General features: G+C 38.6%; 2 protein-coding genes across 3 annotated transcripts in view; both read left to right on the top strand.

Annotated features, from left to right (window-relative positions):
* Positions 1-3,511: 3,511 nt before the first annotated feature.
* Positions 3,512-13,210, top strand: cdc27 (cell division cycle 27). Of its 2 annotated transcripts, none has more exons than XM_079456621.1 (19): positions 3,512-3,810; positions 4,986-5,061; positions 5,626-5,773; positions 6,274-6,399; positions 7,529-7,626; positions 7,750-7,922; positions 8,152-8,363; positions 8,455-8,566; positions 8,758-8,873; positions 9,002-9,101; positions 9,208-9,277; positions 9,730-9,902; positions 10,065-10,217; positions 10,312-10,520; positions 10,711-10,828; positions 11,128-11,256; positions 11,401-11,475; positions 11,597-11,762; positions 11,928-13,210. In XM_079456621.1, exons 1-19 carry the CDS (start codon positions 3,784-3,786, stop codon positions 12,014-12,016), a joined length of 2,370 nt encoding a protein of 789 aa, XP_079312747.1. In that variant the 5' UTR covers positions 3,512-3,783; the 3' UTR covers positions 12,017-13,210. The 2 variants fall into 2 exon arrangements, with proteins under 2 accessions (XP_079312747.1, XP_079312746.1); XM_079456620.1 differs by having other exon boundaries at positions 9,208-9,412.
* A 2,656-nt stretch (positions 13,211-15,866) lies between these two features.
* kansl1b (KAT8 regulatory NSL complex subunit 1b) overlaps positions 15,867-18,373 on the top strand; it is a 41,091-nt gene continuing 38,584 nt past the window's right edge. The window contains exon 1 of the mRNA XM_079456558.1: positions 15,867-16,365. The gene's annotated coding sequence lies outside the window, so the exon portion shown is untranslated. The remainder of the gene's footprint in view (positions 16,366-18,373) is intronic.

The following is an 18,373-nucleotide window of genomic DNA, read 5'->3' as shown; positions in this document are numbered from 1 at the left end:
ACCAGGAGATGCTGACATTAGATATTATTTACTAGAATAATTGAATTTGTTATATAAAACACCATGTAGTTTCCTGTAAAGCTGCTTGGAACAATACAAATTGTGAAACGCGCTATATAAATAAAATTGAATTGAATTGAATTGAATTTGGATAAAAGCATCTGGCAAATGCATAATTGTAAATATACATACCGAAATTAACATTGAGGTGTCCATAATTCATCAAATATTATTTGGGAAACCTCAAGGTTTCCAGCACAAAAGCAAAGATGATCGTTTTTTATGAATAATTCGATTTACAATCTGTAAGCAACGAGTTTAGTGGGACTGCTGCTGGGAAAATCATGACACTTCAGTGAGATGCTATGTGAGGGTTTATATAAAACACGACTGCCATCTAATGGAACAGATCTGCATCCACTTGTTTCGGGGGAAGATTTGATATCAAATAAATTAGAAGCTTAAACATCTAATTCAACTTTTTATATTAGCATACAATTTAAATGGTTTGTAAAAAAATGCGTATAGTTAAATAATTATAGGTTTAAGGATCGGTCAAGCCAAGAGGTGAACTGTCCCTCTAATGTTATTACATTAAACCATACTGTGTCATTAATAAACTAGCAGCCTACTGATGTCTAGAAGTATATGTAGAACAGTGCCCTCCACTGTTATTGGCACCCTTGGTAGATATGATATGATTATGAAAAATAAATCTGCATTGTTTCTCGTTTTGATCTTTTATTTTAAAAAATTAATTGAAGGAAAACAATTTGAAGTATAGATGAATATCACATTGTAAAACCACATGTTGGCCACAATTGTTTTAGTACACCCCACAACCTCAATTTATAAGAAAAACCAAGAGTGTTTTTTTTCAGTCTGATGAGGTTTGAGAAGACTTTGAGAGTCATCCGAGACCATTCCTCCAAAAAGAATGGTGCTCCCTCTTCTTCAGTCTATCCCACTAATTTTCTATAGGGTTCAGGTGAGGGCGGCTTTGGCAGGAGCTATATTTTTGTTGAGTGACCCATTTTTTGTTGATTTGGATGTTTGTTTTGAACCAATGTGCTGATGGAAGATCTAACCACGACCCATTATATATAAGAGCAAGGCAGGTTTGGATTTTTATATGGTATTTGATATAAAACCATGTAGCCATGTATCTAAACAAGATGTCCAGAACCTCTGGTATGAAAGTACGTTCAAAACAATGAAGATCTGGTATATTTAACTGTGGACATGGGGCACCTTTTCATCCCTGTGTGCAAAAAAACTTTTTCATTTCAAATGGCCATAGACCCCAGTCCTGTTTGAAGTTCCGATTTGACAGATTATGGAGGAGTTTGTTTTTGCATGAGAGCAGAAGATTTGATCCTTGAACAGTTTACCAAACAACTTTTGGTGATGGAGGTGCAGTATTGCTTTATTTTTATTTTTCTGACACAAATATTCAACTGGTTTCTGCAATTCTTCATCTGTGATCTTTGAAACGTCTTTGGGCACTCAAAAGATTCTCTTTGATGTGCATTACGACAATATAGACACACATTCTCATTCAGGCAGATTTACAACAACTCCAGTCCATTAAAACTTCTTTATTATTGCCCTGATGTTGGAAATGGGAATTTTTATTGTTTCATTTTTTATTGTATTTTGTGTAGCTCAACAATCTTTGGCTGCTTATCAGAACTATATTCTTTGGTTTTATTGTGATGAGTGATTAAGGGGGTTTGGGCTTTGTGTTACTTCATATTTTTCTCCTGTGAAACAAAGAGTCATGACTGGACAACATCATGTCTCTAGTCACCTTGGTGTGCTCAGGAAATGTAAATATTAATGGGAATATACTTGGGAGATATTTCACTCATTAGAATTTATAGGGATGCCAATAATCGTGGCCAGGGTGTATTAGAGAAAAAGTGATTGTGGAAGTGAAAGAAATATTTTTGCATTTATAAACACATTTCATGGAGAAATATTTTAATGATGTCCCATGAATGGATGGTTCACAACAATGTTGCAGAAAATGTTTGTAAAACTGCTTTGTAACAATGCACATTGTGAATAGCACTAGACAAAGAAAATTTAATTTTTAAAAAATCATTAAAATGTTCAAATACATTTTTTTTATCATTTGAAAAACAACACTTGTATTGTATTATTTGCAATAATGTTTTTGTAAACATTCTCTCTTGAATATTCATTTTTCAATATTCATCATATTCATATTCACTACTCATCTCAATAATGCTTTTGTGTGCTGAATCTCTGTTTTTGAGTAGAAAGACCTTTGTGTAAATAGTTAAAGGTTGTGGGTTTGAATCCCACGCAGAATCATACTGATGTTGTACATCTGTTGTCTTTTGTCTGTTTGAATGGCATCATATGATGTGGGGTGCTTAGCACTGTAGTTGCTGCCTACAGCTATACATTCTTTAAATTATTTATGTTTAAAAAACACTAAAACATCAATGTTCTCATGAATAATTCAATAACTTTTTTTCATGTCATGTCAACTATCACTTGGAACTTCACTGCAAATGAAATATGGAAACGATGTAGAGTTGCCTATATAAAAATTATATGACATATTTTACACATGCGCGGAGTTTGCGGGGGGGCAGGGGGAGCATTGCCCCCCCTGGCGGCTGAAACGGGTAATTGCATTGTTTCAACAAAAAAAATAATTGCATTCTTTAAAAAATTATATATTATAAATATCTTAAATAAAACAAAACAACTAAATGGTGGTAGGTAATACATCTGATTTCATATACTCCTTTAGTAAAAAAAAAATTCAGGGCTCTGGGTCATGTGACAAGTAACGTAAGTCCAGCGATTCTCAGCTAGCTATGGACAAAAATATGGACATAAGGAGATTTTGTATCTATGCATACTGTAGCCTCTCACATGGCGTATTTTTTATTTTTTCCCCTTGTCTCAAAATGTTTTAAATGTTTCATGAAGTACAACAAAATGCGAAATATAACTTGTTTTTTAATCGCTCTCATTGCCACAATGTGTTTTGAAAAAAGGAAAGAAAAACTTTAAAAATCTTTTCGTTTTGGTTGAAGATAATATTTTAACAAAAGTGGTCCGCATTTTATTGTGTTGATCCCAATTGTGTCCGAAGATGCGATGCAAAGTCAAGTGGCTTACCTGTTTACTAAAAGAATGATTGTATTGTTGTACTGTTTTTTTCTTCTTCTTTGGGTTAAAAATAAATATATGTGTTTATTTAGCATGTTTGTTGTGTCCATATGTGTTAGTGCTGTGTTCCCCAATTGATAGCCCAGGTCCCAGCTGCTACAATGATTTTTTTTTTGCCCCCCCTGGCTCGAATGTCAAACTCCGCCTATGATTTTACATATGTTTAAAGCCCTTTGACAATAAACATGTATACATAGTTTTGTGTTCGTATTATAATGTTTTAAGCGATTATTTTTGCCAACAAGTCTACTAAAATGTATTTTCTTATTAAAATCTTATCTTCTGAAATGTGTTATTTAATTGTGTTGAACTGTTGTGTGTTGTTGGGAACGTTATATGCGTTCGACGCGAGCTTTCTTTCATCGGCTGTTTCCGATATGATTCGTCCTTTATCGTTACAATTCTATTTGAATCGGTTGTGCTCGTGTATTTCCGGATTCGCCGATAACGGTTGGAATGTTCAAATCTTCGATGCTAGTTTTGCTACTTCAGTGGTTACCGAGTTAAGAAAGCGACTGAAGACGGAGCAAAGAAACCAGAAAAGGAGGTGAAGAGGAGCCTGGCTACGGAATGACGGTGTTGCAGGAACCTGTCCAGGTATTTAGGCTAAATGTTAAAGCGGTCCTTTACTGTCACAGTCGCGGCAGAAGACTTTTATCCAGCGCGTGAGACCGGATGATTGAGCGCTGCTACACCGCGGCCTCAGTTAGCGGCTAATGCTAACGGCCTCTTCCCTTTACCTTACACAAAACATTCTCTTTAAAACGCGATGTATTTATATCACGTTTATTTTCAATTCCAATTTTTCAAAATCATGTGCTTGTCAACTCAGTGCAGGCTGGTTTGTAGTTTCCGTGAAAGCTAATGTGTTGCAGGCTAGCCGGCTGCCTGGTTACTGGTGTTTTAGTGATGTTTAATCTTGACGCTTGTGTATCAACATCTTTAGGTGTGAGGATATTAACGAAATGTTGAGTTGGCTTTTCGGAGAGCAATTTGATATAAACACACAGACGATTCATTTAGAGTAATATAAGCCAATATATTTAGAGTGTTTTGGAAAAGCAGTCCTGATCAATATACTAGTATATGAAAGATCAAACGTACATATAAACGGCCTTGTGCGCTGACTGAGTTTCATGTTGTTGTTCATTAGTTTTTAATAGGTCGACATAACACTCAGTTTTAGGTATATGGGTGTTTGTAAGGGATAACCTAAGTAACGGATTGTCGAGACCAGAATGCTAAAACTGTGTGTCCGATAGACAGAAAACGTCATATGTTGTTTCAGATGCATGTGTATTGCGTCTTCGAAACATAGTGGGGTGTCCACCTAAACAGTATATTTGGACAATCATTAGTACCCCTTGTGTCCAAAACGCATCTTTAAATCATCCTCAGCAGGTTACTCTCCTTTTCTAGCATCCTTTGGAAATGCTGAATTGTACGATTAAAACAGGACTAAATGAGCGCTTTATTTTGCCTTATGTGTTATGGCAAACTAAAATCAGAGTTTGCTTGCAATTTCTGCATTAACACCACATTAATGCATAATCCTGCTCAAAGATATTATATCATATCATTTTTACTAGATCAGACGTGTGTACATGCTGTAATCTGTTAATAAAACGCCTTAATAGGAATCAACTTTTATACCTTGCAAATGCTGTCCTTTCATATATTATTGTTAATGCACACATCGCATTGCATAATGCATCGTTTATTTAAATAACGTGTATCAAACGACTAAGAGATTTGTCTGTTTTGGTCCATAGGCTGCTGTCTGGCATGCTCTGAACCACTATGCCTACCGAGATGCTGTATTCCTGGCAGAGAGGCTCTACGCTGAGGGTAACGATACACATATTTTCTATTCAGACATGCTGCATCCTCTGTGTGTATAGTAACCTGTATCCAAGAGCTTTTTTAGAGGAAATAAAGCTCTGTGTTTGTATCATCTTACTTCGCAGGCTATAGCCAAAATGAGATATTCTAGTGTGGTTGATCCAGTCTGTCAATGTACTGTGCGGCACTTTCTCTGTCCTTGTGTACGTTTATAGTGTTTTGGTATGAAGGACCAAATGAACACAGTACAGTAGTCAAATCAAATCACTGATTTAGGGATGCAGTGATAGTACATGACAATATGCATGCATTGAAGACACAACATACTCCATAAGTTCTGTTAAAGTTACTTTATTGGATTGTCCTGCTGCCAGGCAACGGTTTTATTCTTTAAGCCCTTTTAATGTGTGTTTTGTTTTTAGAGAAAATTGTATAATTTCTATTATGCATCAAAATGGATGCAATGTTTTGTAATGTTGTAAATGGATTCCATGCTGATATGGCAATTACTATATGGTCTGTTTATCTACTTACAAGGTTGTCTAATATTCCGTTTTTTCCACCTAACAGTTCATTCAGAAGAGGCACTTTTCCTACTAGCCACATGCTACTACCGCTCCGGTAAAGCATACAAAGCCTACCACCTTCTGAAAGGGCACAGCTGCACTACGCCACAATGCAAATATCTCCTTGCCAAGTGCTGTGTGGAACTGAGCAAGTATGAGGGACTATGCATTCTTGAAACAACCATAACTTATAATTGTCATCATGTCCATATACTGTAACTAGGGTTGTCATGATCGCAAAGTCTTTGCAGTTGATACCTTTACCAGTGATTTTTAGAGTCTCAGCGCTAATTTCAATAACACGACAACAATAACTGTGCTGTTATGTTTCAGTATTGTTCCATATTTTTATTGTAGTATTGATTTTTGCCATCCCTTGCTATCCCTAGAAATGATTTGTTTTATTGTGTACCCTGAAGGTACAGCCGGGTCGCACAGCCAAGATGCATTCTTCTTATTTAATGAAACAAACTAAGGGTAGGATGCAGAAATATAGTGAGGATGTCAGTCAAAAGGATGAATTGGATTTAAAGCTACAGATCTCTTTAACCGTGAAAACTGCAGCAAGGCTAGGTGGCTTCACATCCTTTAAAACAAAAAAAGGCATCATGCATTTATTAATTCGCTGTCACATTTGCATTTCCTGTGTCAGGTTGGCAGAGGGGGAACAGATCCTTACCGGCGGAGTCTTAAACAAACAGAAGAGCCAAGATGACATCATTACTGAGTTTGGAGACTCTGCCTGCTTCACACTGTCACTGCTCGGGCAAATATACTGGTAAGTTGACCTTCGTTGGCTTCCTGCCTTGATTCTAAAGCCTGTTTGCTCTGTTAGGAGGATCTCACATTTCTTTAAGTATGCAAAATATTGACCTACTGATATCTCTTAAGCCCTTTTCGAACGGGACTAGTTTTCGAAACGACGTCTGAATTAAAACTGTTCTAACACGATGTTTGTGCATTTATGTACCGATTCGGACGGGACTAGATATTACAGAGGTAGGAGTGTCTGTTTCGTAAACTTGGGCGCTGCAGAAGATCACTTGCTCTAGATAAGTGCATTGCGTATAGACATACGACCCAACAGCAGCAGCGTGCTTATAATAAACCCTCAGAAATGAAGTAACATTATTATTTAATATAATAATTTCTCATTTTCATTTATTAAAATTAACATTTTGTAATTGAGTGGACAAATAAAACTGACTTAAGGACTGATACCAGTAAATTGTTATTACAGTTGCCAGTCTTAACATGTTACGAGATGTGGCTCGTCTCAATTTAATTTTTATATTTTGCAGAATTGCAAAAGTATCCATATCTGTTCAATTGGAATATTTAACTAATGGGATTCAGGAAGCATATGCGCGCGTTATAAGAGCTTACGGCAGTTCACTTTGGCCAAAAACGTAACACGTAAAGAAACGCATTTTGGAAATATATTGTCAGCAATCACAGACATTTGCATTCGGACAGGATCAGATTTCTCAGAGGACCACTGAGTTGGGTGAAAAACAGTAGGTAAATTGCTCTGGATTTTTTACAGAGGTTGCGTGAGGATACAAAACACAGGTTATGAGCCTGTGATTTGAACCTTGGTTTATAGGCCGCAGCGATGTGAAAGTGTCATGTTTAAAACAGCCATAATGACAATACAGATTCTAAACCACTGCGACCTCAGAAGTGTTGGCACACCAAATAATAAACTTATTTCATTTACATTTATGCATTTGGCAGACACTTATCCAAAGCGCTTACATTGCATTACACTATACATTTTGTTTCTTAGTATGTGCAATCCCTTGGGCTCGAACCCACGACCTTGGCATTTATGGTGCCATGCTCTAACCACTGAGCTACAATTAAATCGATCAGTCACAAAACAAATTCTACTTTGCTTTTCACAGCAAAACAGATCGGTTAGCAAAAGGAGCTGAATGTTACCAAAAGAGCATGAGCGAAAACCCTTTCCTGTGGTCTCCATTTGAATCTCTCTGTCAGATCGGTGAGTTGCTTTTGAATTGTTATCACTTATGAGGTTGTCATAAGATAATATCATCCAAAGAACTCAATAGAAGGAAAGGGGGAGCTTGGTAATTTGTTTGAGACTTTGTCTTCTGTGCTGCAGGGGAGAGACCGGATCCAGAACAGATCTTCAGATTGACGTCTTTGCAGAGTTTCAGTGGAGGCAGCGGAGGAGGTATCCCCCCTCCCCCTATCAGTCCTGCACATACACCAAGCAACAACATGGGTCACCGGCAAGTCGACACCGTCTTAATGGAGACTCCCCAGGACACACTGGTATGTCCACTCTTTGGTCTCTCATAGATTTTTCAATATCTTCTATAGGGAGGTACTTACTGTATATGTGTTGAGTCTGCACCTGCTGTTTGGCATGCTAGACAGTTTTAAATGAAACCCATTCATATTTTTGCATTGGGCATATATGTTGTTGTTAGCATGGTATTGAAATATATTGTGAATTATCTCTATAATCATGTTATGGCATTTCTTCTCTTTCCTCTCTAAGGAGCTCAATCGCCTCAATCTAGAATCTTCTAACTCAAAGTACTCACTGAATACAGACTCCTCTCTATCCTACATCGACTCTTCAGTCATCTCGCCAGACACAATGCCACTGGGCAGCAGTGGTTCACTGCTATCAAAGCAAGTCCAAAACAAACCCAAGAGCGGTCGCTGTTTGTTAGGTGGAACAGCTCCACTCAGCCCCCTCACACCAAGGTAAGAATCACCTGACTCATCTCAGTAACCTAAGGCTTGTGTCTCCGCTGTTAGATGTTTTCATTTCGGTAATTATTATTAATTTGTGCAGTTTTGGAATTTTGCCTCTGGAGCCGAGCCCGGGGGACCCCACCTACCTGCAGAACTACGGTCACAGTGGGACTGGGATGGAACCGCCTCCACCGCCTGGCCCTCCAAAGAAGGTTAACCTGCTTTATTCATACATTAAGTGTATAGTTTTCAAACAAAGCACTATTATGCAAGCTGTTAGAAAGAAGTTATCTCTTCAGACAAGCTGTGAAAAATAAATGATGTCTATTGAAACAGGCTATCAAAAGTGTTATAGGTAGATGACATCTACTGAAACAAGAAAAAAATATTTTCTCTATTTCAGGCCATCAGTAGAATCAGTCAAGTGGGGACAAAGTCAGTGTTTGCACAGAGCGGTAACAGCAGAGAGGTCATTCCAAACCCTTTTAACCAAACTCAGACAACTGCCCCGCAGACAAGGTGTGTGCCACATAAATCATGGATGCAGAAAAATTCTATCTACTTTTGAGGACAGTGGCCATTATTTGATCCTTGAAAACCCACCAAGACACCTGGCTTTTATCGTTGCGTCTCTCTTTGGTTTGTAGTACTACACCGCAAGTGCTGAGCCCAACCATCGCTGCTCCACCTAACGTGCAGCCACGGCGGAGCTCAAGACTCTTCACCAGTGCCAGCTCCACTGCCAAGGTACCGTCCTTAACACACACATTTATACATACCCTTGAGATGTTAACATTGACTTGTGTCACCGGTCAGAGATAAACAAATGAATCTTAGTTATGGAATTTTACAGGAAAACAGCAAGAAGCTAAAAATGAAGTTTCCCACCAAGATTCCCAACCGAAAAACAAAAACAAAAACGGGTAAGGGAGGAATCACCCCGTCAAACCTGAATGAGAGCATTGAGATCCTCAAGTTGGACTCTTCCATAACGGAGGGAAAAGGCAACATTAGTTCACCGCAGTTCCAGGCCTTTAATCTACAGAAGGCTGCTGCAGGTACCCGAGTGTACTTGTTTTATTTAAATGATCGCAAAGTACATTTAAGATTAAAATTCTTAAATTTATATATAGACGTAGTGAAAATTAATTTTTATTTAGATATCATCCATATCACTTTTTAAAACACCAGCCAAGAAATGTCAGTGTCAGTTCACCCTAAAATGACTAAATGAAGCTTTTTTGGACGATTCGTGAGAAATCCTTGTAACATATTTTCATGACTGTTACGCACTACTTAACATACAAGTACAATTACCTGATATATTAAGTTATATACACAGCTGTCGTTTACTTACTGTTGTTCCTCTCTTCAGATGGACTGATGACATTGATGCGTGACATTGGGAGGGGCTATGTCGCTCTATGCTCCTATAACTGCAGAGAAGCCATTAACATCCTGAGCCAGCTACCTTCACATCACTACAACACAGGCTGGGTGCTGGGCCAGATCGGACGGGCACACTTCGAACTGGCAGAATACATGCAGGTGAGACCAGAGACTGCTTAAGTGACATTAAGGACCGGCGGTAGAAAATTCCCTTAAAACTTGTCTTTTTTTTTTAATGTAAGCACAATTTAACAATTCTGACATTGAATTGCTGAGGATTATGTCTTGGGACTAGAAGGTATTTTTGTGTCTCCTTCCCAGGCGGAAAGGATTTTCTCTGAAGTGCGGCGTATTGAAAGCTATCGAGTAGAAGGTATGGAGATCTATTCGACAACACTCTGGCATCTGCAGAAAGATGTGGCTCTCTCCGCCCTTTCCAAAGATCTCACCGACATGGACAAAAACTCACCAGAAGTTAGTCAACTAGCATCAGGATGTGTTCGACATGTGTTTTATTCACCTCCTGGTTTTCTGATGTATGCTTTCTCTTTTTTTTCTCTGCCCACAGCCCTGGTGTGTAGCCGGGAACTGTTTTAGCTTACAGCGAGAGCATGACATTGCCATTAAGTTTTTCACACGGGCCATTCAGGTGGACCCCAGCTTTGCGTATGCTTACACACTGTTGGGCCACGAGTTGGTTCTGACAGAAGAGCTGGAGAAAGCCTTGGGCTGCTTCCGCAATGCTATTCGCCTCAATAAACGTCACTATAATGCCTGGTAAATAACTTTATTTTAAAATGAATCGATGGTATTACATTTACATTTAGTCATTTAGCAGACGCTTTTATCCAAAGCGACTTACAGATGAGCGACTTATTAATTCTCATTTTTGCACTTTACTGATTTTCCAATAAAATAAAAGCAAAGCAAACTAATCCTGTCTCAATCCTGTATTTTTTTATTACAGGTATGGCTTGGGAATGATTTACTACAAGCAGGAGAAGTTTAATTTAGCTGAGATTCATTTCAAGAAGGCTTTGAGCATTAATCCTCAGAGCTCTGTGCTGCTCTGTCATATTGGAGTGGTGAGAACTATCCAGTTTTTTATGATTTTATCATGTTTTTCTTGTGTGTTGTTGTACTAGTTAGCTGTATTTTCTTTGAGTTGTTGTGGCTTAAATCAAAACAAACCAACTGCAGTTTGATTGATATTAATTGGAATGCAGAATAACAAAACATGATTTTTATCTCATTTTGGAACCAAACTCTTCAATATTGTCAATACATTCAAATCTAAAGTGTAGCTTCATGTTTGTACGTGCTGACTATAGTTGCATGGAAGATCTATTGTGACTTTTTTGGGGATGTCTTTCTTATGTCTCAGGTTCAGCATGCTTTGAAGAAATCGGACCATGCACTAGAGACCCTTAATAGAGCCATTAGCATCGACCCTAAAAACCCACTATGCAAATTTCACAGGGCCTCTATTCTGTTTGCCAATGAAAAGTACAAGGTATGCATTAGTTATCGTCATAAAATATTTTTTGTAGTTACTAGGCTGCAAAAGCAGTTTAAGCATATCAAGGCCAAATAAATGAACTGGTCATTTGTATTTCAAAACCTTTTTTTAATTTCATGACTCGTTTACTTTTCACAGGCGGCTCTGCAGGAGCTTGAGGAGCTGAAACAAATAGTGCCCAAAGAGTCCCTTGTTTACTTCTTAATAGGAAAGGTACATATAGTAGTCTACTCTATATTTTATTTTAAATCTGAATTCTGCTACTGTTGTACTACAGATATATGTGGAGTATGCTCATCAGTTTAATGTTTACTCGTGTTGATCATATATATAGGTCTATAAGAAGCTTGGCCAGACTCATCTGGCACTAATGAACTTCTCATGGGCTATGGACCTGGACCCCAAAGGGGCAAACAATCAAATCAAAGAGGCCATAGATAAGCGATACCTCCCAGACGATGATGAACCTGTCACTCCAGATGACTACCCTTATTACTCAAGTAAGTCTATTTACCAGTGATAGACTTGTAGTACTATGCATATACAGCTTTGTACCATTCATTAAAACATTTGTTTACCTTGTAGAAATGTGTTTTTTGTGAGCCATCTTTAAATATGTATAGTAAAATATTCTCTTACTGTGTGACATTATTTGTTGGTCTCAGCAGCGGAAGTGGAAGAGTCACAGGAGAGCAGTATGACAGACGCTGATGACACACAGCTTCACACCACGGAGAGCGATGAGGTTCTGTAGCCCCACTGACATTACTCTGGACTTGTACTCTGAAATAATGCCAATCTAGGGGCTACGCAAAGACTCCAGCTCTGAATAAGGAGGAAGATGAAAAAAAGGAAAACAAACTGCTGCTAATAACAGTACCTCCTCATTTCTGTCGTTTTATTTTTGTCCTTCGTTCTTGCCTTTTTTTTCACCCCATCATTGTTCCACCTTCCTTTCATCATGCCTTAGCAGTCTCTCATCAGTCTGATCTTCTGGTCCTGTATAGCTTATCGCAAACACACTCCCTTGAAAAATTCAAGGTTAGTTCAAGCTGAAATTGCCCACATCTGCCAATGTCAGTGGTCTATTTAAGACTCGAAAAGAGAGCCACACACCTTCATGGATGTTCATGTCTTAATGCTTAGGCCTTTTATGTTATTTTATCAGCATTGTCTCTGAATAAAGACCTGTGTAAGAGTTGGTAGTCTTTTAATTCTTCTCACCTCCCTTATTCATCATGAAACTTACCTGCAGGGAGAAAGAAGCACTTTCTGCCCACATCAAGAAAGTGCTACATATGATGTGAAAGAATCTGGCTTTATAGTTAAATGCAAACTGCTCAACTTCTATCAGATTGCCATCTGTTCAGAAGAAATGGTTTTGAAGGTTATGTAAGGGAAGTGCTAGTTCTGGTACAACATTTCAAAACTGATCCATTGACCTTGTGTTTGAGTGATACTCAAAGCACTTCATATGTTATGATTTTATTTCTTTTGTGTGTTCATCAGAGCAACTGAACACTCTCCTACTCACCCTGATGAAAAGATGGTGTTACAACATCCACATGTTTTCTCCCAGCTGCAAGGCACTGATTGAAAATTGTTGATTATATGACATGTGTATGAGTGGTTTCCTTGATCAACATTGCTCTCTCCCCATCTCCCTTGGTCAAGGATCAGAATGGACCTTTATTTTTGGAAACCAGGTCATATTGCCCAAATTACCCAGTGACCCAGTATGGCACAGTGACCAGTGGTCAGACTTGAGACAATTTTCTGAAATGTTGGTGCTGTTGAGGACAATACAGATGAACATGTGCACAAAGTATCTTTCATGGATTTTATTTTACCAGAACACGTTTATTATAAAATGTTTTTGATCTCTGCTAAATGCTTCTTACTGTACATTTTAAGGAATTAAAAGGTAATAGAATAAATAATTTGACTGAAACGTACTGATGTGATCATTGAAGTGGAAATGGAATATTATAAAAGGCTTGGTGGATCCTTCTAATAATGTAACCATGTTCTCCCTTTAAATACTAGTATAGTACAGAAACTACTGTTAACCATAATACATTTAATGTGATCTTCGATGTATGAAAAGGTCAGGCGTTGTTTGCAGCTTCAATATTAAGAGACTATTCTCGCATGTAATAGTGTATAGAGGACGTCAAATTATGAAGACAAAACAAATAATTTCGCGTTTGTATACAAGATTAGAGAAGGTTATCTATGTGCTTCCACCTATAGAGCAACAATAACGACAACAGTTTCGTCTCGTATGCTTTAGGTGGCATTTATGAACCCATTTGAAAGAATGACAACAAACCAAAATGTGACGTTGGGCTAAGTTACAATCGGCTTGTAGGTTTAAACGTGACATCACCCAATACGTGTCTATGTCTACTGTAACATGTCTACAATGACCTAACACAAGTTAACCAGAGCAACTCCTTTGTAAAGTATGTTTTTTTACTTTCACTCGTTAGCCCGTCTCTCGCAAATAAATAAATAAATAAACAACATATAAATCGGCCAATCAGCGGCCGTCTTTTCACCCATCGACCAATCACAGGTTGAAATGGGGCGGTATTTCCGGCTTAAGTCTGGTTGATCTGTGCAGGTAAGTGAACGTGAATTCTGTACTCTATCATGTAAAATGTACTTAATTTTGTCATTTCTGAATGGGAAGAAATGCTGCCTTCAACTTAAAACGTTCAAATAGACGTATAGGAAAGCGCGTTTTATTTTTCCTGTCATGAAGTGAGCTGTAGACATTATGACAAAGTAATTTCATCTCGGAGGTTGCAGTCAACAGGCCAAAAATTGTTTGGGTGCAAAATATATATAACTCCGTTCCTCAAAATGAGCCGCTGCGTGAACTCAAAACAACTCTTAAATCTTATTTTTTACATCTAGGTAGAAACGAGAACGCCTGAATTTTTGCCAATTTTGAATTCGTGCTTAAGATGTGAATGGTGATGGAAAAAAGGCAGTAATAGAGCGGCGACTATCAGCTGATGATGTTAGCATGCTAAACCTTCACTTAATAGGCCGCCTATGACTACATTAATTAATATGAAGCCTTTATTGGAGCTATCTAATGGATATAAACAACTATAGTCTCATTTCTAATCTGTTATTTGTTTTGTCAGCAGGTTTTGCGTTATATTATTTAAACTTGCTGAAACCGTGCCTGGGGTTTTAAAACTTACGGATCTGCCTACCTAGACAACATTTATGTCAAAATGTTGTTTAGCTGAACGGTTCACTTGTTTTTGGAACACATCGTTTAGATCCGTCAAACGTGATCGAGAGTGCAGTGGCTGAAGCGCTATTTATTATTTTGGTATCATTTTATTTAATTACTTTTACTAATTGTTTTATGATTTACTATTTTTACTACTGCTGTCTCCCCAAAGTGATGATAACCATGCATTTACCATTGAGTCTCACTGATGAGTGTTAATGTTTATGTCGTTGTGTTTCATTTTTTAACCTTTCAATAAATGTATAAATCTTCGATGGGGTTATTTTAGAGTGTCAAAACATGATTTGTGTGTCATTTAGACAAATGGAATAAAAATACATACAAAACAATAATATACCAAAATAGTAATCGGAAATGAAAAAAAAATGCAGTAAATATTCTCTTTTTCAGCCTGGAGACTAAACCACAGATTGGTTGGTTTTGGATTTAGTCGGTTTCATTTGGGATAATAATGGCTATTCCAGTAAGCTGTCGGTTTGGACTGAGACCAAGCATCTTTAAGGTGAAACAGACGCAGTTGTAAGTCATTTCTTGCACTCATTTTAACACACTTAAAAACAATTGAAATATAACCTATTAGTGAGACTGAGTTAAATTGGAAAAGTTTAGTCATTTCTGCAGTGAGTAAAGTATAGGTTAAACACAGAAAATGTAGTTATTACAGAGTTCTCGTTTTGTGCACTAGATGGTGCTGTTTTCTCAGGTGGCTCTGACAACAGGAAGTTGTAAACCAGGTTTCATAATACCTAACCTTGTATATATAGAAGCCTGTTTTTCACACATTTTTGTTTACAATCTGTTAATCCCAGTACATTTATAACATATATCTGTGCGTATGTGTTATTTGCTGGCCAGTAACTATAAACCAAGTATTGACATTTTATTCCCATGGCAGTACAATGCCACTTTTTATGGTAATTCATATCGCAGTCCACTGAACTTCTGTGCCTTGGGCACTTTAGAACAGCTTGTAGGCCCCGGGGTGGTGCTGCAATGTCAGCCTCGAGTTCCCTCTGCTGGTATCTATTTTAGAGACACTTTCTCGAAATTTTCACAGGACCCTGTAGCCACTGCATGCTGTATTGATTCAACTAATATTGTATATCTTTGAACCGTAATAAAGTCAAACTTTACCTCAATCACCCTAAATTTAAAGGTGATTTTGTTTAGTTTTTTGTCTAGATTGATATTTTTTTTTAAATATTGAACAACAGTGGCGCCCCATAGTGTCCTCATAGAGTAATGACATGAGGCCTTGTGCCTCTAGCGGTCAGTCTGAGTAGTGCGCCACTCTCCCGCCACTGCGCCGCTCTGCTTCTTTCTGTTTGTCAGACTCACAATCAGAGGGAGAGGAGCGAGCCGCCATTTTCCCAGCTCGTCGCTTCCCCCTCAAACGGCAACAATAAAAACGGATAAAACCGGACTTTCCGCCGCCAAAATCGAACACGACAGGTTGTTCGGAACAGGAGTGAAGGGACTGCGCCGAAAGAACGACCGGAAAAGGATACATTTCAGTCGGTTTTCGTGGCTTTTTCGGGGGCGATTAAAAAACAGCCGACTGGCCTCCTGTAGCTCGACTGCCCCCGTTTCTTTCGCCCATTTCGTGATTCCTAAACGCAGCCCGGAGGAGTGGGAGGAGGAAGAAGAGGAGGAGGGGGGTTACCGAACACCGGAGCGCGCGAGAGGCCGGGGATTTTTCCACCTGAACGTGCAAAAGAGGAATCTGGATCTGGATAATTGCTTTTGTCGTTTATAATTTTTTACTATAATTCTTAATCACGGGGATTTATTACGTAAATTTCCCCACAGAATCGGCTGATCATCACGTGGTAGGTTCCTCCTTTTCTCTTTGTTAGTTTAAAACTCGGTAGTACGAGCCAACTTCGGACATTTTTAATGCAATTATGCACTAAATCGACGTGCGGTGAAAATGTGCACGCCGAGGGCGTTTCGACTCCTCGAACGCGGCGGTAATCGGACGGCGAGAAAAGGCGCTTTTCGCTCGGGTAACGCGAGTTATTTTTCACGGTTTGTTCTGGTACAACCCGTGAAGTAGGCGGTGTTGAAAGTCAGACCATCAAGGTTGCAAAATCAGCCCGGCCAGTATACATAATCATACGTGTCTATCGGCTCTCCGGGGGACGTAACGTTAGTAGGTAAATACGTATAGGCATGTCGCGATCAGACAAGTTTACTAGTTCACTGAGCGGGGTTTAGCATATTGTGCATTGGTACTCGAGGAGGTTAACACATGCAGTGTGTGCGATCAAGGGTTGGGTGCGCAGTATATCCTGCTTCGGCTTTGCGCCTGTCTGCTGCATCTAACGTAGATCGAGGTTTCGTTTATATCGCCTCAGATCGCGTGAATGTCTTTTCGGTTGCGTTTTACGTGGATTTTGTTCCTAAATATACACACCCACGCGTTATGTGGGGTTACAGTAATAGAGATTGATTATAATACAGTGAGGACGCGCTGGCCCTTTAAGGCGCCACATTTAGCCACAGCTACATATTTTGTCTATTTTTTTGCGTATAGCCATATCTCCCCGCCTTCGTTAAAGAGAACAAACCATATGTAAATTTCATTTCCGGTGTTTGAGCATTAAATACACGCATGTGAGTGCTAACATGATGCAACCGGGCGGTAAACATCTCGAACTTTTACGTTGAGCACATGGGAGTTTTCCATAACTATCTGGATTACATAATATTTGGTTGTTTTCCCTTCATGGCCGGGTTACTGTCTCGGCCTGCTTAAACGAACAGTTACTTATTTGCCTCACTGTTTTATTTAAATGATTATTATTATTTAATGCCTAGTTATGTTACAATCGTCTAGAACTGCATAGCCAACAATAGTTTCTGCAACCTACCGACGTCCACAATGCTGTTTTTATAGGTTGTTCGCAGGGTTTAAAACACATCCCACGGTCGATTTTTATGTCCTTAAACTACTCGCAACACCTATTTTGATATGATCTGGAGGTTTGTTCATATTAAGCGAAGTCTTTTGGCTCACTGGAAAGCAGAGGGCTTTAGGTTTAATAGAACATTAACCTGCTCAACCTGTGGTTAGTCTAACGCGCTGTACTTTTCCATTATATAATGCGTTACGTTGCATATTTTTCTAGCACGCGGTTGATCTCGGACCAAATAAAACGTGTTCCGCATTTGTACGTGATGTTTACGTTTCACGCACCGCTTCTTGAATTTCCTTTTCTTTTGTTAGCAATTCATGACACAATTGAGTTGTTGTATACCTCGCATGGGAGGTTGAGCGTTATCTCGTCCATGCTTGGCCCCTAGAGTATTTATAACACGCTAAAATACGCAAATACTTTATCCCAAAAATAAATGTATATTGGCTGTTATGTTGGAATTTATTGGATGAGGCCTTTTGGTGTGCCTGAAACCCTGTTGTTCTTAGCTGAGGTTAAGTGGTCCCATCACATGGTTGAAACAAAGGCTTTCCTAGAACCAAACGTCCCCCCTCCACTCTCTGATAGATAGATACTGTATTGATCCCTGATGAGAAATTGTCTCTCTCTCTCTCTTTTGAAGTGCTTTTTGTCCCTTTTTATTTCCTGTTTTTAGATCTATTGTTTTCTTTATTACAAGTCTGTTTTTGATGTTTTATTACAGCAACGTTTGTAAAGTATTGGATCGGTGATGTTTGTATTTGGAACATTTTGGGAGTCTCATGGGGTCAGCCAATGACTAAGCTGGTGTATTGCTTTTCATTCCATAGATGTATCAATGTCCTACGTCCCCTCCTTGCCGGAAGAGCGCTGTTACGTAACACATTAACACAATTGACTTATTTTTCAAGGTGAAATT

This window comes from Barbatula barbatula, assembly GCF_947034865.1.
Source record: "Barbatula barbatula genome assembly, chromosome: 5".
NCBI classification, from domain to species: Eukaryota; Metazoa; Chordata; class Actinopteri; order Cypriniformes; family Nemacheilidae; genus Barbatula; species Barbatula barbatula.
Note: the sequence above shows the minus strand (reverse complement) of the source record. Positions and strands in the feature narration are given on the sequence as shown.

Bases quoted from the DNA above. Each gene is read 5' to 3' on its own strand.
- cdc27 (XM_079456620.1), top strand. From the start codon at position 3,784: ATGACGGTGTTGCAGGAACCTGTCCAG. The intron at 9,102-9,207 runs GTACCGTCCTTA...GGAATTTTACAG, and splicing joins GTGCCAGCTCCACTGCCAAG to GAAAACAGCAAGAAGCTAAA. The intron at 11,257-11,400 runs GTATGCATTAGT...TACTTTTCACAG, and splicing joins TTGCCAATGAAAAGTACAAG to GCGGCTCTGCAGGAGCTTGA.